The sequence below is a fragment of the Octodon degus genome, unplaced genomic scaffold (assembly GCF_000260255.1).
Source record: "Octodon degus isolate 3935 unplaced genomic scaffold, OctDeg1.0 scaffold00027, whole genome shotgun sequence".
Classification (NCBI taxonomy): domain Eukaryota; kingdom Metazoa; phylum Chordata; class Mammalia; order Rodentia; family Octodontidae; genus Octodon; species Octodon degus.
Window position 1 is genome coordinate 18705886 of NW_004524603.1, and position 21442 is coordinate 18727327.

Here is a 21442-nt window from a genome sequence, read left to right on the forward strand (position 1 = left end):
TTTACAGCTCAGTATATTAATATGGCTTTACTTTTTATACCTCATTTTTATACTTTTCTGCTGGATGGTTAAGACCAAGATAAAGGAAGACCTATATAACAGGAAATGTAACTTCTGTGTCTGACAAGGTCAGTCAAATCCCCTCTGGATTTACCCTAAAACCCTGTGCCACAGTTTGTAGATCCTTTGTTAGTGTCAGCCATGTGGATGAGTCACAGCCATTGCTTGATCAATTTGCTCTCTGTGAAAGCCTGAGAGAATGTTTTCTCTCCATGTGACTCTCCTTAGGCATACTCTACATTGTTGATCACTTTCCTCTGTGTTCCCATAATCTCCTTGATCAGAACATTTGGGACATGACTAAGTTACAGGATGTTACAGTACAGGTTCTTTTATGTCCTGAGTCTTCACTGACCTTGAAAGGCTAGGGCCAGAATGTTGGCTGTCTTTGTAGCCCTTCTTTTTCTCTAATTTTTGGTCTGAAAACTTAAGTTGTTAACCTCCCAGAAGAGAAGCTTAATGATATTATTACCTTATAACATAGGCAGGTGAGCTTAACTTCACTATCTGTCTGAATATCAAACAACTAAACAAGAAAGGGGATATAAATGGACCATTTTGTATCTGTATATACAAAATAGTTAGGAGAGATATACAGCTACTCTTTCTTAATTCAGTGAGAAGAAAGATTTGTACTAATAGTGTTTGGACAGGATATCATGCCTGCATCTTGTATTATGAATAACTACTATAAAGACAATAATATGCAATGTATTAATTATGGAAACTGTCCTACTAACCTGTTTTGAAACTGTTTCATTGTTGTTTGTTTTTGAATAAACTTAATAAAAAAAATAAAACAGTGAGCCAAAAAATTAAAGATAATAATAATACACAATGTAAAAATAAATAAATATATAAATAAAAATAAAAATCAGCCCTTACAAAGAGATCACACCCAAATATCTATAAATGAATTCTTTATTGTGGATGTAGCCTCAGTGTAGCATAGTCTAGCATACATGCTCCTAGGTGCAATCCCCAGCTCCAATAACTACCTACCTACCTACGTACATACTGTTACAGTGACCAGGGAAACCTACAAGCAGCTGAGGTGGTTTTGTAAATACTCGGATTCTGAATTCTGATATGAAGATATACTGCTCAAGGAAATTTCCCCAACAATAAAGTATTCATTAGGTCAAATAATGTAAGAAAAACAGTAGCTAAGTTTACTTATTGTATAGCCATGAAGGATCCAGAAGTAGAACCACCCTTAGGCAGCATCCTCAGAGAAAACAGGGAGATGAGGAAACAGGGAGAAAATTTACACCGGCCCTGTGATAGGTCAACAGCTTTTCTGCGTTATTATTTCATATCTTTCCATGTCAAACAATGAGTGTGAGTCACAGCACAAGCTGTAGGTAGAAGATAAGAGAAGGAAGAAGTGAAGAAGATCAAGTCAATAGCTGCAGTTCTTCTTGGCATTATGGCAAGCGGCCCCTGTATAACTGGCCTGGAAGAGTCAGGAAGGCGCCTGCTGAGACATGAGGGCCATCCAGTTGAAATCTGTTGCCCCACACCGAAGATCAGTCATAGCCTCAGATTGCAGTGTGAAAAGGCTTTCTTGGATGTGAACCAGATCTTCCATGTGCTTTGCTAACCACTAATGTCTTCAGTTGTCTTCTGTTGTTTTTACTACCAGACTCTGGTTCTTTCCCCCAAATTGGTGACCTTTAACAATAGCCAAGAAAGGAAATAAAATCATAACTAAAACAGGCATCCCTTGGGAAAAGGAGTTGGAATTTGGTCAGTCAGGCATCCGGGAACTCCTAAACTGGATCCAGAAAAGATAGAGGAAAACGGTGTTATGGTTCACAGTACAGGGACCACCATTTGAAGACATGGTTCAAATGGCTTTGTTCCTTGTGATTTTTTAAACCATACGCTCAGAGCTTCATTGGATTTATTAAGTAGAGACTGAAATAGTGGATCCCAATTATAACACAGGAGTCAAAAGCGTATAGCTTTGTCTCCTTTATAACCCACAGACACATAAGCATGTGACAAGTTAATTTCGGTGAAACTAAGCAAGCACCAAGTAAGCACAACTACCATTATACGGGAATGAGCAAGGACAGGACAATAAACTGTTCTGAAAACTACTGCTGTTGGGGTTAGACAGTGTTCAGCCTTGAAGACAATACCCTGCATTGTGGACAATTCTGTACCTTGTAATACTATGAGAAGAACCACTGGGTTACTGATCAGCAGCCCCTACGAGCACCAGCTTGACAAATGTCATGATTCAGCCTTTCCTGAATGCCATTCTTTTCTTGTGTGCCTACTCATACGCATTTGGCTTGTTACTATTATTATTATTATTATTATTATTATTATTATTAGTGCTTTCTTTTCCTTTTCTCTGAAACTCAGAATCTCAGTCCAAACGCGGTTGTGGATACACTGCTATGCCAGGTGCACCATCTAAACTGGGGTCTAGTCTGTGGGGCTCCATGAGCTGTGTGCCGTGAGCTGCTCATGTGACTCAGAGTCAGACTGTCTTACGTAGCATAAATTTGTTTCAGAATATCTGTATCTGCATGGAAGAGCTGGTGAGGTAAGCATGTTAGATGCCCTTTCATGAACCCTCAGAAGAACCCTTCACGCAGATACTGTTATAAGGATTTTGCAATGAAGCTTTCAAAGCACAAGATTAGACAAGAAATACCCCTCAGACCTTGCCACAGTGCTGGTGAAATGGGATAAGGCTCTCATGACCATCCAAACTGGTTCTCTCTGAGATAGTTTTTGTTTATTCTGCCCTTGCCCCTTCATGGAGACTGGATCACATAAAATTTCTCCCTTATTCATGAGCCCATCTTCCTTAGGATATTTCAACCCCCGTCCCCAGGAGAGTATTTTTTGTCATCTTAGTTCTTTAGGATGATGTTGATCTCATTGCACAAAAAATATAGTTTTCTAACGTGGAATTTTTCACTCTAAGTTTTGCTCATTCTTTTACCTCAAATGAAGTCCAATAAGCCTAACAACAACCACTTCATCTACCAGCAGACGCTTCACCTCTTGCTTCTTGCTGTTCCTTTCCTCATCTCCCTTGCATCTCTTAAATGTAATCCCGGCATGCAGATGTGTGGGAGAAGCTGGATTTCCTTATTGGTTTGTTTTATCATAGAGCTTGTTGGCATATTCTGTAGCTATGTTCTACATTTTGACAGCCTACTCTACTAGAGCATCGTTTTCGCATTGAATTCATGAAAATCTCCCACTTTTATTGTCTCAACATAGGTGAGATATTTTCATCTGTATCAGTAGCTATAAATTACATCCAAGGGCAAAATTTATTGAGACTTCAGTGGTTTTATGTAACTTTTCACATATGTAAAATTTTTAAGTAAGCAGTTTAATTACACTATGAATCTACCCAGATATCACTTTTTCTTTGGAATTCAAATGAACTTTAATGTAAGACCTCATTATGTTAATCTCTCTCCTCTTAGGAGCTCTTTTTAAAAAAATTTTTTTTTAAACAAACAGGATACAAAGTGCTCCAAGAATGGGAGAAGGATGCAAATCCATTCCATTGTAGCATTTCAGAGAAGTTAGGTGTCTACTTGTGTGTCCGTAACTTCCTTCAACATTGAAGTTTCATCTTCAGTTGACCAGAAAGGAATCCAATTTTCAGTAAAATTGACTTTTTAATTAGATTTTGGCATTTTAATTAATGATGTGCTGTATAATTTCAAGTGGTAAGAGACCATCTAGTGCTCAAAAAAAGATAGCTCCTCTTTTGTCTGTTAGAAAAAATTAACCTAAGTAGAACATAAGCATCTGCAAGCAAATGTTTGGAAGGGTCTAGATGGAGACAAGCAAAAATGCGTGAGTCCTTATAATAGCTCCTGCAGAAATTGACTACTTATTCCATTAACAAGGGAACAGCCATGATCCAGGAGAGCTCTGTCTGGTGCTGCAAGGACCAGCTGCCTGGAAGCAGTGGTTGCTATTCTTGTGGGCCCCCAGATATTGATATGGGTCCTCAGATGTTGATGGGGGTCCTCAGATATTATTAAAGCATTCTGCTGATTTAATTTTATTATTTTTTGAGATTTTTATAACCAAAACGTCGGATTATTTAAATTAGTAGCTTTTTTGCCTTTGAGGCCTCTTGCATCACTTAGATAATCTACAGAAAGCAGGGCTCTAGGAAAATGCATATATATATATATATATATATATATAATCCTATCTGGCACACTATTTCAGGATTCAAGGATTGTTAAACCTGTTCAAAGACACATTAAAGTATTTGGTAGATCTAAGTGGCAACCAGTGTATTTACATCAAGCAAAGTGATACCATCTTCTTTAGACAAAACCTTTTTTTTTTTTTTTTAATGCAGAACCAGGGATTGAGCTCAGGTCCTTCTGCTTGCCAGGGAAGCGCTTATTCCACTGAGCCATCTCCCCAACCCCAATAAAACCTTTTCAAAGACATTGATCTCTATTATACCAAAAATCTTGTGTATCAATGCATGGAATTTTGATAAATTCTTTGATTGTTATACTCCCAGATTTTATGGAGTATTACGCACTGTATTTAACACACTCTCTTGTACCTTATGTTTAGTTAATCTTCATGTTGAGGATTTTAAAAAAAATTGTCTACTCTCTAACCAGTGCAAATGGATAAAAGATCTTAATGCTGATTTTTATAAAATCAGATTAGTATCTTATCTGCTGAAGAGCTATTAAACAGTTCTGGAGTGGGGTGCAGACACTGGTCATCTTTCATTGCTAAACAGGCAAATATCAAGGAACTACTCTGAATAAAAACACTTTCAGAGCACACTTAAAGAAAAAAAAAATCTTTTCAGAGCATAGGGGTTAAGTCCATGGCAGCCTCAAAATTGCTCATGTTCACTGCTTAATCCTGGATGTTCCTGAAGCAAGCCCAAAGGAAGACTTGAATGGATTAAGAAACACTATGTCTGAAATTAGCATAGGTAAATGAGCTAAATAAGCACCAGAAGCGAAGTCTGGCACATGCGTAAAACTCACAAGACATACAGCACCTGCACATAAAAAGATACAGAATTCTACTTGTCATCCAGCAAAGGCAGCACGTCAATCTGTATTTTTAAAATTAGACTGAATAATATCCAATTTCTTTAATTTCAGTGTCCTAGTGATAACATAACACATTCACGTGTTTTGAAAGCGATAAATCAAATGCTTGTGTATAATTGCAGTTAATTTTTACCTACAGAAATTAGAGTTTGTCTTTATGGTGTTTCTAATATTCAGGATCAAAATTCAGAAAGTGTCCTTTGTGTTTACATCCCTTTAGTCTTTGAAAAGACAATCCAGTTTCTGTTTAATATCTTTATTTAATAGGCTTCACAGGTGCCACTAAATGTTTCTAAATCAATTTCAGAGATGTTGGTCGCCTTACACATTTCATAAAAAATGCATTAAGAACTTTAAATTCTCTTACAGGGAGACATGTCATGTGTCAAAACAAAATCCTCCAAACATTAAACAGAATTCTCATAAACACAGGCACATGGGAAGATTTCATTTGACCTGGTTAACACAGCCAGTTCAAAAGAGAAGAACATCTACTTCTGTGCCCATTACTATTTCAGTTACACATCCATAAATATAAATGTTGGCATCAGTCCTGAGTGAGGCAAGTTTCTCCTCTATCAATTCTTTTGTGCACAGAAAACATTTATATTGAATACTTGTCAGGGGCTGGGAATTTGGCTCAGCGGTAGAACTCTTGCAGAGCAAGCTAGAAGCTCTGGGTTTGGTGCTCAGCACCAAAACCCCAAAAAACAAAACAAAAACAAAAACAAAAAACCTCTGCTAAAAACTATTCAATTAGAATACAGTGAAATAATAAAAAAAGACCAAAAACAATCAAGGCAACTTACCATTTGTCATACCCTACAATTTTTTAAAATAATTTTATTGAGAAACAAATAGCAATGAGACAGTTTCAAAACCGGTTAGTAGGACAGTTTCAATAATCATTACATTGCATATTGTTATCTTAGTGGTTATTCACTGTGCAAGATGCAGACTTGATATCCTGTCCACAAACACTATTAGAACAAATCTTTCTATTCATTGAATTAAGAGAAACTAGCTGTATATCTATCCTAGCTGTTTTGAATATACAGATGCAAAATGGTTCTTCATTTGCACCCCTTTTTTGTTTAGTTTGATAAAAGAAGGGTAGTCCATTGTCATTTAAATATTGTAGGTGCGTGAATTCAGCAAAATATTCCAATATCGTCCAGTTGTCCATAATAGTCATGGGTTTTCCGTAGGACTGGCGATGTCAGAAGTTGTTGACTGGAGCCTTTTACAACTCAGCATATTAATATGGCTTTACTTCTTATACTTAAGTTTTATACTTTTCTGCTGAATGGTTAAGACCAATGTACATACCTACAATTTTTAATGATGAGATGAATCCCTTTTGCCCTTAGAATTTTAGCCATCAGATTCATTCAAAGGGTTTGGTAAGCCAGATCCCTGGGCTGCATCCCAGGGTTTCTGCAGACCTGAGGTTGGGGCCGGGAAGCTGATGCCACTGTGCACACTTGCAGAAGCACTGAGATGAGCGCAGCCTGAGGACCAGCTGAGCAGCAATGAGCGAGCCCCAGGGAAGTGAGTGGATCTCTGCCTGGGTGCCCAGATACTACTCTGCTGTTCCTTTCTGTTCTCCGAGTCATCCACACCTATGCTTCCACTGGTGCGTCTGCATCACGGCCAGCATAGCCACTCTCTGGCATTTCCCTGTATCTCAATATCTCAAGTCCTGGGTAAGGCTCAGGCTCCCACTGCCCTCCCCCAGACACCTAGCCTCCCTCCCGTAGCCTGTTTCTGTCAGCTATTTCAAACTTCACTACCAGCCAGCACAAGGGTCCTCCGAATCACATGTCACCAACTCTAGCGCACTCTCCCTCCCACCAGTTCTCCTTGGTGAGCTCACCTCATAGAAGGCTTCAATGTTTGAAAGTTTGGAACCATGCAGATGTACTTCTTAAACTGTCAACCTGCCAGTTCCTTGTCTGTTCTGCCTAGCTAGCCTTCATTTTTTGAAAGGAGTAAAAACCTCAAAGATGCCAAGGAAATGTGAGGCCTGAGAATAATATTAACAAAGGAGGGAAAAGCTAGTCCTGGTAAAAGTTAGTCTTCTAGAAGTTGTGTTTGCAAAGTGGGTACCTAGAAGTTTGAGGAAGCCACTGAAAACATGCTTTAAGAGTTTGGCTGAGCAACGAAGGAGAGATTAAGGAAAACATGTGGAGCTGTTATAGGATCAGTTAAAGGTAATTTTTATTTTAGAGACATGGAAGCAGTGCAAAGAGAGTTTAAAAATTGGAGAATAGCTTTTGTAATGTTACAGAAATAAAAAAGGAAAAAGGAAGCTAATCTGTGGACTAAATAAGGTGGTTAGCTTTGAAGAGAACAAATATTTTTGTCTGAGCCCAGAGGAAAGAATGAAGATGCTTGTATCAAGTGGTCATGAGTTCAAACAAGAGAAAGAACACTGAAGGTTTTAGAAGTGAGAAACCTCCTGAAGGCTAAGGTAGACAACACCTTGCTGACTAGATCAGTGAAGGACAGAATGATTTTCTTATGGGACAACTGTCACAACTTTTCCACTGCGCTGTACTCAGGTTTGGTGGAAGTAGCTAAGAGTAGAGATGACATCAACATCCAAGTCTGATTTTCTTTCTATATAATAGATACTTCTCTAGTCCAAGGAGATTGTAAGGTCCCCATGGATGGTGTCTTGTATTTCATACACACTGCACATCCCACCTGAGCAAGAGTTGGATTCTGTGTCATCATTTGCCCATGTTCGATCTATGCAGACAGCTGAAATGTAAAGCATAACCAGCTGTCATTGGCTCCTTCCCTTCACCGAAGAAAAGACATTCCCCAGAGGCAGTAAGCATCTCAAGTTAGATCCCTTATAAATATTTAATGTAACAATCGAAAACTTCCTCGAAGTTTTATGTGGGACTCGGGTTAAGAAGTTCTCGAAGAATCCAAAGCAGAGCTGTGCTCCCATTTCAAGTTAAACATGCTGTGGTCTTTTCACCAGCTCTTCGTTCTGGCCACGATACTCGTGCCTAGAAGTTGCTGTGACAGGCAGGAGGGAGGGAATCGTGTGGATCATTCACATGGAGACTCAAGAGCATGTGCATGTCTCTTTGCAGGACCACGAAACCTCCTTCCCCAGGGCGCTCTCAGCTCAGAGGCTGTCCCCCCGCTGGTGCTTCCTAGATGGTGAGTGGCCCTGTACTTCCCTGGGTGGGAAGGGTGAGATGTGGATCAATGGAGGGGCTCTAGGATTCCCAAAGCCATCCTGTGGTACCCCCTGATCAGAATTTGCATCTCAAATCCTACAGACTTGCTGATGCTGCCAGTTACCTTCCCTGAAGTCCTTTCCCTGGAAGCACATTGGTTAAGTCTGCCTGAACTAAGTTCAAACTGCTCACGCTGACATTTTCCTTTTATCATTTCCTCTTCCCTCAATCTGTCAAGTGCCAGTAGAGAGAGTCTATAAGCGCAGATGGGTACTAATTCCTATGTGATTTGCATATCATGGACCTTTTCTTTTTGGTGAGGCTGTCATTTCTGTATAATATATAAATTTTTGTAAAAAAAGGATAAAAATTTCAACTGCATTCAGATCTGCTCTGCAGAACATGACATATTGCATGCATAATGAGTTCTTTATTTTATGATTTTGCTTAATGCGTCCATTTGCCATCCCAGGCATCTCTTCACTCCCCTGGCTGCTGCATGCTCCTGGGCGTCTGTCTAATTACTGGATCCATGGTGAAGCACATCCTCATCCCTGTGCATTCTTGCCCATATACCACCTAGGGTCTCTACCATACCCGAGCTGTGGGTTCTCTGTGTGGGGACATTGTTTACATAGTTTGCACTGTTTAGTGTGTGGGGGGTGTGTGGCTGAGAGGGGACATATGTGTGGATGTATGACAGCATGTGTGAGTTCACATGGTTATGAAGATCTATCTATACACACACACACACACACACACACACACATATATATATGGCTTGTTATATATAAAATATTTTATATCCTACAAAAATCAGGCTATAAGGGCTTTTATTTTCATTTCATGTATTTGGTACAGGGTCTCACTATGCAGCTCGGACTCATAGCGACCCTCCTGTTTTCAACCCCTCCAGTGCTGGGAATACAGGCATGCGCCACTGTGCCTGGACTTGGTCGCCAGCTCAGCACACCCTGGAGTGGGGCTAGGGATCAAACCCTGCTCCCTGTGCTTACCAAAGCCGAGGCTTAGTCTGCTGAGCTATCTTGCCAGCCTTCAGGATATAAGTTTTGATTCATGGCTCAACAACTGTTTCTGAAGATTTCCTTCCTCTCTAGCAAAGATCACAATGATTTACATTTCTGGATGCACAGAGGAATAGCTTCCATATAAGAAAATTAAGAAAATGTCTGCATAAGCTACTATGCTCTAGAGGTAGCCTTGGATAAAGCTGCCAGTGTGGCTAGAGGTGCTCAGGATGTTCTCATTGGTTTCTACATTCTGAGACACACTGCAGACACCCTCAAGTAGAAAGAGAAGCAGTTTATTTTGAGTCACACTTTAGAAGTGTCAGTGCTCACACGGTCAGCAGGTTCCAAGGCTGGATGGCATGGAGCAGGCATCCACAGTCTAGGAGCAGAAGAACCCTTCCAAGCCACACCCCCAGCGACCCACCTCTTCCTACTGCCCCCACCGCTTAACTCCAGCCATCACGCACTCATAAATCTAAACGTAAACCATGACAAGCCAGATATTACTCTACAAAGGACTTCGTTGAATACCGTCATGGTTGAGAAGAATAGAGCATGGTAATCCCTTAGGGGGCGGATTTTTAGTCTTACATTTTATTTTTATTCATTTTTTAGTTTTTTGTATCTTAGGGAAGGGTGTTCAGGGTTTCACCACTAGGTCAGACTCCTAGTGATCCGCCTGTTTACAGCCTCCCAAGAACTGGGATTACAGACGCATGCCATCACACCCAATCTTAATTGCTGTCTCAGAGTGCCGCGCGGAGCAGGGCTGGCATGACAGGCCTGGGGATCGAACCCCTGGCCCTTACACTTGCTTGCAGGAGCTTTAATCTGCTGAGCTATTTGCCCAGCCCTCTATTTTTTTTTTTATGAGAATGGTTAAATGATATTATTATTACTTTGAATTCCCTAGACACGCATCTAAGGGTGCTGTGTGAAAGTGAAATGACCCTTAAGTCCAGATTCAGCCCCTGGCCTGCATCTTCAAGCTGTTTTCCAAAAATGAAAAAATTACTTCCCTGGAAGTCTGTTTAACTTCAGATTTTCTTTCCCTATCTTTTTTAACTTAATAAAACGAGTGCCAGTGCTGTTTAGTTCCTGCAGATTCCTGGTGCTTTAAAATAAACAGTCCTTTAAAGAGTCGTGCTTTAATGAATGTCTTCTAAAGAATCAGGTCTCTCAGTTTCCTGTGAAGATAGTCTCTGTAAGAAGTTTAAACAAAACATAGAATTGCATCGTTAGGAGCAATGCATTATGGGATAGGGGTTAGCATAGAAGTGGAAGAATTTGAGGCAGTTCTTAAAAACCAAGTAATATCTCAATAGAAAATCTGATGGGCTTTCTACCTATCGCGATTGCAGCATCAGAGATGGCGTTGCTCTCAGTAGATTTAGGCCTCCTAGTATGAGTAGAACATGTGAGTTTCATTGGCGCAGTGAAGGGGAGAGCGGTATCTCGGTGACGGAGCAGATGACTCTAAACGCCACGTGCTTTCTCTTTTCTTGTTTTCTTAGCGACTTCTGCAGACCGCTTTTATCGAATAGACAGATCTCAGGTAAGTTTTCTTCAGCCTGCTCATGAAGGCGAAAAATTCTCGGGTCATATTACTGTAATAATAGCTAACCTCAAATATTTCTCTGGCACCAGCACTTACGCGTTGTGGAATGGCACGCGTAATTCAAGCCAGGATCCTCTCTGTCATCGTGTGTTTTACTGTTCATGGACTCATTGGCAGGGCTTGACCTTGCAAATCACTACCGATAATAACTTGCCTTGTAAACGTCATCACTAGGCTGCTCTTCAGGTGTTTTAATTCAGCCGCCCCAAATTTCACACCTTTTGAGCTCGTTTCCAGGTAGCTAGTTTGAGACCCTAGGTCTTTGCGTAGGCTATTTTGTTTCCATTCACCAACCCTACCCTTCATTAATGAGGAGCAGCATGCTTTTGCTCAAGGTTAACAAGTTGTCCCACTGTACGAGTTCCTCTGGAATAAAGTGTAAAATTCAGTATTAAACCCAATGATAAAATCAATAGTTCCCCAAGCCATTGAGCTTCGAGCACAATCTTAGGGTGAAGGTCCACGCTGCCATAGACTCACGCTGGACCTAGTGGCATGTGAGTTGTCTCCTCTTCTTCTGCTTTTTGCCTCTGGTGTTTTACATTTAAACCAAGTGCCTCACACTGAGCTGTATTTCCAACCCTTGGTTTTTATTATAAGACAGTCTCCTTATATCACTAAGCTGCCCCTGCTGGGCTCAAACATGTGATCCTCCTGTCTCAACTTCCCAAAGTGCTAGGGTTACCGGAAGGAAGGTGCCTTCCCTCCTGGCTAGGAGTCACTTCTTTGGTGGTATTTGATAAGAAGAAGAGGTGAGGCCATTTTTAGGTACACCTGTCAAGAGTCCAGTCAGGTGGAAATCCTGAACAAGGCATCCAACTCTCCCCATGGCCCTGTAGTGTTGTTTCAGGGAGAGACATCAACTCCTCAGGCTTCAAAGCACACACTTTGACCTTGTGACAGAAAACGTCTCAGTACCTCAAGACCCAGAATGCTCTGCTTCTTCACACTTTGGATGATGGATCTGAGTGTCCTGTCAGTCATCTGACAGACTCACTTTTCTTCCTCAGGAACATTTGCACTTTGTGATGGAGATTTCCCAAGATGAGATTTTTATCCTCGACCCCGATATGGTGGTGTCTCAGCAGGCAGGGACACCTCCAGGCATGCCTGACCTGGTGGTGGAGCAGGCTTCAGGGTGAGTGTACATCCCTTTGGTCAATCCTGCCAACAGGTTGGCCACAGGTGACCTCCACATCTGCTTTGGCTTTGGACTTGACATTCTAATGGCTGCTAAATGTTGTGTAGTATGGATTTTTGTGTGTCTCCTTCCACTGAGGTACAGCTGGACCTGTTGCTAGGTGACTCATGAGTGGATGTGTGTTTAAGAAAGCTTATTCCCAATCAGAATGATGTCACATCAGAGATTATTTTACCCCGTGCATCAATACTTCCTACCAATCCAAAGAACATAGGTGTCTGCTTTTGCACATGTGTTTATTTTATTTTGTCTGTTACCCAAATAGAACTTTGACACCAGTGATTTGACAGTTACTTTTCTCTTTTTCCTCTCTTCTTCAGTGTTTCAGACTGCCTGAAATTCACAGATTTATAGTAATAGCTATGCCATACAAAGCTCTTATTAAAAGCCATGCATAGGCTGATCTTGTTTTCCTTTCACCCTTCATAATGACTTAATTATTCTAAGTGCTCTGGGCTTTTTTATTTTCCTCAACTGTGAAATGCAATGATAATAATGATGCCTATTCAGAGAATTGTTAGAAGAGTAAAGAATTGTTGTAGGGAAAACACCTAAAATACTTCCTGGCACTTGGTGGACACCTGAACATTATGTTATTAAAATCACTTTCATTGTGAGCTCACAATGACCTTGAAATTTTTTTTTTCTGTTTGCTTCATTTTATGATTACTGTTTTTTTGAGACAGGATCTTGCTATGCAATTCAGGCTGGCCTTGAATTCACTTTTTAGCCAAGACTGGTCTCAAACTTCTGGCGATCCTCTTGCATCAGCCTCCTGAGTGCTGCGATTACAGGCCTGAGTCACCAGTCAAAGTTTTATTTGGGTGACAGACAAATTTTTCTGGGAAAAAAATTAGTTCTACAGTTATCTTAAATGCACCGTTAAGAAAATTGAGACTTCACATGTTATATCACTTGCCTAACATTGCCCAAAAACTAAATGAAAAATGAGATTCTAGACCCCAGAGCCCATGAATTTAACCACCACCCTGCATCACCAAAATATCATTAACATTTGTAGGCTCTTTCAGAATTGCTCAACAATTCAAAAAATATTTGGAGGGTTTTGTCTATTGGAAAAACAATAGTGGAAAAATACAGACAGACAAAAATATCTGCCTTGGTGAATTTCAGAGGCTTTCCTGGTAGAGCAAGGTGGAGTAGCAATGAGAAGCAAGAACTACCCCCAGAAAGCACCCACAGGCACCCACATGGCACTCAGGAATCACGGGCACATGTAGGGCAAGTGGTGCAATCACCCAAGGTAGCCCTTCTCGCTGTCTGCCCCTGCACTTCATTCCCTTCCCAGTGCTTTGCCCATTGCTTCTATTTCTGAGGCTTTCCCACTCCCCCCAGGCCACCTGGCATCCAGGGTATGAGCTGAGCTGAACAGATGGGGCAGGCAGCTGGCAGAAGTGGTAGGGTGGGCCTGGTACGGCACTGCATTTGGAAGCCAGTGCCAGTGACCTTAGAGTTGTGTGGTGTGAGGGAAGGGCTGGCAGGCACACGTGGTGGCCAAGAGCACCTGGAGGTCCCGAAGTCCATCTTCACGGCCTTCAGCTCTGCCTCAGACTTTTGAACTGTGGGAAGGCAGGTGCAGTGCTGCATCCTGCTCCAGAAGTGAGCGGTGCTGGTGTCCAGATGTCCACTGGCTCCCAAACTGGGCTTTCACCCTGAATCTGGTGAAGAATGAAGCCATCACCAGGCTCCACACTCTCATTCTTTCCATTACAAAATGATGAAACAAAGGCACAACTTTGTCCTTGGTTTGACCTCTGCTAGCTCAGCTCAGCTCCCAATGTAAGGTAGCCTGGAGAGGCCCTGCGGTGTGGATCCATGCCTTTCCTTTTCCTCATTAGCTGTTCACACTGAACATAAGCTAAGAGCAGGGTAGCATTAAAGCCCTTTTCTACCTATTTCTGTGCTGCAGTCCATTGCTGCGTATTCGTGTTATTCAGTTTCCTTGTGTGTCAAAAAGGCAAAATTGTACAATTAGTTCATGACTGTTGAGAAAATTGCATGCAACAGTAACTATGAAGTAAATCCTCAGTGAAGATGGATTTCCTTCTCACATCCAGAGAAAAGGATCACCATGAGGAAGAACAGGACGCGTCATGTGCTTGCTATGAACACTTAACTGCCTGCGGCCTTCCTTCCTCCAGGCTGTCAGACTGGTGGACTCCGGCCCTGAGGAAGCGCATGCTGAGTGACAGTGGCCTGGGAATGATAACTCCCCACTATGATGACGCAGATATGAAAGACCTCAGCCACTCCCGTGTGCTGCAGTGAGTCTTGCTATCTTACCTCGTGCCCCTGGGATTGCCAGGGGAGGATTTCTCCCCCAGCCTGTTCACTGATAGGACAGACTCTCTCCAGGGTCATCGAGCTGTCTCACATCTGTGTCATCCTGTGGTTTGACATTCTGTGCTCCTTCCTCACTTTTATCTGCCCCAGGCTCCCGATGCAACTTCATTGTCCCCTGAGATACCTTGGAGACTTTTCACATGGTTCTAGAAATAGTGTATACTTCACCAGTGCTATTTTTTTTTCACTGAAGTCCCATATTTATTCTGTGTCCTTGCTGGCTATATCATGAAGACACGCATGAGAGTAATTATGAAAGTTTCGGAAGTGACAGGTTTCCACTTGTGTGAGCATTTTGCTTTGCTAGTTCCCTTGTCCCTGGTCCAGAGCGTGTGCATAGGCATCTGTGGAATAGTACCAAATAGCTTTTTGGTCATAGTACAGTCTGCTTGCGTGTGGTTGTCATCTCTGAGAGGAAACAAATGGAGAGTTTGTTCATAGATCAGCCGAAGGGGATATTGTCCTCCCAGGTCTGGTCCCAGATGGAAAGTAGGATGCAGGGGTGACTTGCCCCTTGTTTGCCTTGAATCCCTGTCTGCCATCCCCCATCACAAGAGCTGGCTCTACAATGCAGTCAGGGGTCGCAGATATCCTCCTTCTCCCCTTTGTGGTATTAGCCATGACCCCATCACAGAAGTTACCTATAGCTGCTGCCCTTCCAGGCTGGTTTTCAGTCTACCAGAGGTCACAGTGACATAGTGGCAGTGGCCTGGACACACACAGTCTTGCCTTTTGTCAGAGTAGCGAGATAACTGAAATGCTCAGAAGCCCAGGGTGAACTGAAGAAGCAAGACAGCAGCGGGCTGTCTCTGAAGGGTGACAGGAAGCAATTTGGTAGAACAAAGGGGAGAAGAATGAGGAATCAGGAGCTAATTATTTCATTGGGGGAGGTTGTGCTCAGACAGTTGGAGGGCAAAAGGAGACTTCATTTTAATTACTTCTCTATGTTACCTCTTATTTTCTCATGTGAAGAGGAGAGGAAGAGGAAAAAAAAAGAATTACGGTGGATTTTCTTTTTTAATTAAACTGTGTTAGTTTCTTGTGGCATTTTGATTGCTCACAATTCAGAGTGTTTTTCCATTTTCCTTTTCTACAGAACTAGGGCTTGTAAATCAGATGAGTCAGCCACCCGTGAATGCTAAAAAAGTGGTCATCTCTCTGTGGGCAGACTTATTGGAAAATTAGAGTTTTAATTAGCTGCAGAAATAGAAATTAAGCCTACTCAGACCAGCTGAGTGGTTTAGTATACAGGCAATTTTCACAAAGTGGAATATTAGCTCAATTCAGTGTTCTAAGCCCCTATTTCTTCTGTAGGTTACATATTGGTGCATATCATGATACATAAAGTGATCGTTTGAAGGTTGTATTTGCCCCCAAGAATCACAAATAAACGTACCGCTATATATAACAGCTAAGTTCTTAAAATTCAGGGCCTGAGGCAACTCTTACTTGTGGTGCTATCATTCCGTAGTATCTGTGGGGGCTGTGACTTCACACCCCATTCCAGATACCACACTCTGTGGCTGCTGAGATTCCTCATGTAAAATGGTGCGGTATTCGTACGGGTTATTTCTACTACCTATGTCAATGAAATGCTGTATACACTTAGTGTACTGCATTGTTTAGGGAATGCTGACACAAGTGTCTGCCTCTGTTCAGTACAGAAGCAGTTTTTAAAGGGTTGGCCAGATAACTCAGCAGACTAAATTGCCTGCTTAGGCAGGTGAAGTGACCAGGGTTCGAGCCCAGCATGCCCTGCCAGCCCCGCCCCTGGGGTGAGCTAAGATGGCGATTGAGACTGGACGGGGCGGCACATGCCTGTCATCCCAGCCCTTGGGAGGCTGAAAACAGGAGGATCACTATGAGTCCGATATGTGTCGTGAGACCCTGTATATCTTGTACTAAATACATTAAAAAAAAAAACCAACAACAGTTTTTAAGATTATCGTTGAGCTTCACTTGGCTGAGTCTGTGGATCAGTCTCTGGATGTGGAGAGCCCACTGTGATCTTTTAGGGATTCCTCCTAATTTTAGTTGATCTACAGTTGGAAGCTATCAGTTTCCCCAGCCACAATACTCTAAAATACTTTACTCTTGATCCACCCCTCCCCCCAATCTTTAAGTCTCCCAGCTGGACCTCAGACAGTTGAGACCAGAGACAAGTCATCTGTGCTGCGATCTGATTCCCTGAAGAGCCCTGCACAGGGAAAGGATTGTTTTAAGTCACTTGAGCAATAAGCAAAAGGGGCTGGGGAGATAGCTCAGTGGTCCAAGCGCCTGCCTGGCAAGCACAAGGGTTCGGGTTCCAATCCCGGTACCCCAATCCATGCCGGCCCCAGAACCAGAACCCTGGGAGTGCCAAGTAGGCCACTAAAGCCGGGCGTGGCAGCGCACACCTGTAATCCCTGTGTGGGGGAAGCTGAGACAAGAGTGTGACTATAAGTCTGAGCTGTGTAGCAAGACCCTGTACTAAATAAATCGTTTAAAAACAAACAAAACAAGGGATGGCTAGACAGTTTAGCATACTAAAGTGCCTGCTTAGGCAGAATGCAGCGGCTGGGTTCGATCTTCGGTCCTTCAGTGCCGGCACCACCCCCGGAGTGTGCTGAAATGGCACTTGAGACTGGTCATGGTGGGGCACACCTGTAATCCCAGCTCTTGGGCAGCTGCAAACAGGTGAATCACTACAAGTCGGGTCTACACAGTGAGTCCCTGAACACCTTATAGACCTTGTACCAAAGGGGGGAAAAAAAAAAAAGCCAAAACTAAATTGAATACCTTAGGGTCAATTATCATCATTATTATTAATTATTACTATTATTACTTCCTTAATGCCTGAAGAGCTGCATCTTTTTATTGCATCCAGAGGTTCTGCCTGGTACTAATAGGTATAAATGGAGTTATGGACCTACCAAGTAATGTTTAAGAATAGCTACTATAGGAGGAACCCTTCCTTTTTTTTTTTTTTTAACATAATGAATTATCTTTAGTTCTTTCAACAGCTTTTAAGGTTAACCTTTCCTTAACAGAAAAGTAAACTGAGGCTCACGGGGGGGGAACTATTTAATTAGATGACAGGACAGAGGTGAGACAGGAACTGAGGGCAGCTTCACTTATGGCTTTATCCTTTGTCACTATTTTGTACTGTCTTCCCACAGGGACCACACCACGTCAGTGTGACCCCGATTGCAAGGGCCCCTGAAAGATTTACCTGGGTTTGTTTCCTTTTGACACTTGCATTGTGCAACTTTGGATAACAGGGAGGTACTACTGCATATGCCCATTAACTATCCAACTATGAACCTGCACGAACGCTAGTTGAGCGCTAACCTTAAAGCAGTTGTTTTAGTTCTGAAAAGATATTGAAGAAAAGACATTGGAACACAAGCATCTGTTAGACTTCTATTTTAAAAGTATTAAGTAGAATTAAATATGTCCTAATCTAAATAAGTACGGAAGGAAGTTATACAGAGTCACTTATATACCAACCACAGTGATTTATGATGTTACTATTTGACTAGACTTTGATTGTCTTTCTTTCAAACATAGAAAATACAGAGTAGTATAAAAATATATAATATTGTTTTATGATTTACTCTGTCTTTTTATCATTACTTGAATCACTCTCTCTCTCTCTCTCTCTCTCTATATATATATATATATATATATGAAATTTTCATTTCATTCAGTGTCATATTTCTTAAAAATCATTCATAATAATCTATGCAGGCTTTAAATAATTTTATTGGGTACTGAGGTTTATCCAGGAGAAATATTTATAAATGAGCACATGAAATGGCTGTGGTGATCCTAGCTTGTCGTCACAGTGCTGTCTGTGATTGGAACACTGAGGCAGAAAAGTCACCACTTGTTTGAGGCCTTCTGGGGCTATATAGTGAGTTCAAAGTCAATCTGACTTACATAGATAAACCATGCCTAGACTGGGCATGGTGGCACGCACCTGTAATCCCAGCACTTGGGAGGCTGTAAACAGGAGGATCACTATGGGCCAGATCTGTGTAGTGAGACCCTGTAGACTCTGTCCTAAATACATAAAAAAAGAAACCCTGTCTGAAAGAAAGTTAAGAAAAATAAGAATCAATACATGAAAAGAACCTGAAGAATTATTGTAACTCAATGGGCATTTGTGGCTGGCAGCTTTAATGCATCAATGAACTCTGGGATAAGAATGGTTCAATTTCAATATCTTATTGGCAATATTAATTAATCCACTAAGAAAAAATCAAAAGGGAATCTTTAAAAAATTTAGAAATGAAAACATTACTGGAGTTTTCATAATATGGCTAAAATATCATGAATAAAATGATTTATGAGTGAAAAGTCATCATCTGGGAAAAACTATTGTATACAAATAAGTAAGACATTCAGTATGATAGAAGACTCTCAAAGAATAAAGGCATGAGGGAAAACAATGAAGAGTGGAATCAATGTCAAGGAGGAAAGCAAAATAAATAACCAGGAATTTTTTAATAAAGTTGATTCTTTTGGAAGATAAATAAAGGAGGTAAAATTCCAAGACTTATTTTTTTCAACATGGTATAGAAAACAGAAAGGAAGATATTCAAGGATTTCACTGGGTCGCTCTTCTTTCAGGGAGCAGAAGGCATGTTGAAGTCCTCTGCCATCCAAGTGCTAACAAACCCGATGGCCTCGGGTCTCCTGGGCCTTCTCCTAGTTTTAGCAGTTGGTTTCTTAAATGCACCCAACCCCCTCCTTCAGGAAGAGTGAAAAAGAATGAACCAACAGGGCAAATAATATGAATGAGCTATATTTCTGTTATCACTGTACTAATTGTGTTTCTATTGTCTCTATTTAGGACCAATATAATTTTAAAGGACATAGGTACAAATAGGTACATGGCCAGTAGTGTATGGGTCCTCCAGGAGGACTGTGATCTAAGAACATGGAAGCACATCTGTCATCTTCAGAACCTGTGAATATAGTAAATGACATTTTTTTTCCACATTGTGGATTGATCTGAAGGCTTTCACCCAGAGCTACCTCCTCAACCCTTTTTATTTATTTTATTTTTATCTTTAGATAGGTGTGTCCCTACGTTGCCCATGCTGGTCTTGAACTCTTGATCTTCCTTCCTCAGGCTCCCAGAGTGGTGGGCTTTTAGGTGTATGCTGCTGTGCCCAAGTTAGGACAATCTTTGCAGGACTCGTTTTGAAAAGAACTATGGAGAAATGGGTGTCATTTTACTGTTAGGACCATAATGAATTTAAGTTTTTAAAAATGTGGTCAGTGTCTAAGAAAGTTCTAGTTAAAATACTGTAATTCTGGAAATATGTTCCTATCTTTAACTGTACCAAACTGTCTGGGACAAGATTGTATTTCATTTTGGCAGATGACTAATGAGGAAAGAATCAACTTAAATTTTAGTAGACAGAATCTGTCTGTATCCCAAGGAAGATATTATGGTCCTCTCTAGCTTCAGAGTTAGGAGATAAGAAAGTAGACACCACATGATGATTGTGTTGAATGGTCTGTAAGAAAAGGGCACACCCACCTGTGAATCAGATAGATCAACAGCAGACAAGTAAAGAGGTAGGAGATACTCCAATTCTTTGATATTGGGGTTTATTAACTGACAGATGTATACTTTTTCTCATTCACTCATTTGGAATTTTACCTCCCTTATTTATCTTTCAAAAGAATCAATTTTATAAAAAAAAATTCCTGGTTATTTATTTTGCTTTACTCCTTGACACTGATTCCACTCTTCATTGTTTTCCCTCATGCCTTTATTCTTTATTGAGAATCTTCTTTCAAACTGAATGTTTTACTTATTTGTATACAATAGTTTTTCCCAGATGAGTGACTTTTCATTCATAAATCATTTTATTCACCATATTTTAGCCATATTGTGAAAACTCCAGTAATGTTTTCATTTCTAATTTTTTTGAAGTTTCCATTTTGATTTTTTCTTACTGGGTTAATTAGTACTGCCAATAAGATATTGAAATTGAACCATTCCTATTCCAGAGTTCATTGACATTTTAAAGCTGCCAGCCACAAATGCCCATTGAGTTACAATAATTCTTCAGGTTCTTTTCATGTATTGATTGTTATTTTTCTTAACTCTTTTCAGACAGGGTTTCTTTTTTTATGTATTTAGTACAAGGTTTACAGAAATGCCCAATACTGATGTCATTTATGTGTTAGTCCTTCATTTTAACTCTTCCAGGGTTAGGGCTAAAGTGAAGGATTAGCACAGAAATGACAATGGAATATTTTACCACTCTACTAAGACCCTGAGGACACAGCGCAGTGAGCAACTTGGGGCAGATATTCAATCCAGTCACATGTGACTGTTACCTGTTACCTGACCAGCTGGGAAGCCTGTGGGCCTCTTGTTACTGGCCGATTCTCTGTTTCTCAAAGAACAAATAATATTTTCCAAGATTGAAATATAATGAGTTAAACCTGATTTATGTTTTTATTTGAATTTTAAGATACAGAATCAATTAGCCCGTTTATTCAGTCATCTATGGAGCACATCAGTATTGGGCATTTTGGTACCTATAGTCATAGAAGCGATGAATCTAATTATAAATCAGGTGTGGCCCTTGAAGAACTTATGCAAAGAGGAAATTGTACATAAGCCAATTATTGGAGTTCACACAGAGAAGTATTAGAATGGATGTGTGCAGAAAATATTCTGGAAACGAATAAAACAGAAGTTGTTATTTCGTTTAGAGTTCACTTCTTGATTTTATATGAAAAAGATGAGTACATAATTAATGAAAATAGCCTTATATGGGGGCTGGTGAGATGGCTCAGTGGTCTAAAGCACCTACTTAGAACAAGCTTAGCAAAGCACAGGGACCACGGTTCAATCCCCCAGCACCACATGC

General features: G+C 40.9%; 1 protein-coding gene across 1 annotated transcript in view; it reads left to right on the top strand.

Moving 5' to 3' along the window:
• The window catches only part of Dgki (diacylglycerol kinase iota), a 306437-nt gene that overhangs the window by 226178 nt on the left and 58817 nt on the right, over nt 1-21442 (top strand). Inside the window, exons 22-25 of the mRNA XM_023712766.1 lie at nt 8258-8327; nt 10893-10933; nt 12007-12134; nt 14360-14482. Of these exons, the coding sequence (XP_023568534.1) occupies nt 8258-8327; nt 10893-10933; nt 12007-12134; nt 14360-14482 (362 nt within the window). The remainder of the gene's footprint in view (nt 1-8257; nt 8328-10892; nt 10934-12006; nt 12135-14359; nt 14483-21442) is intronic.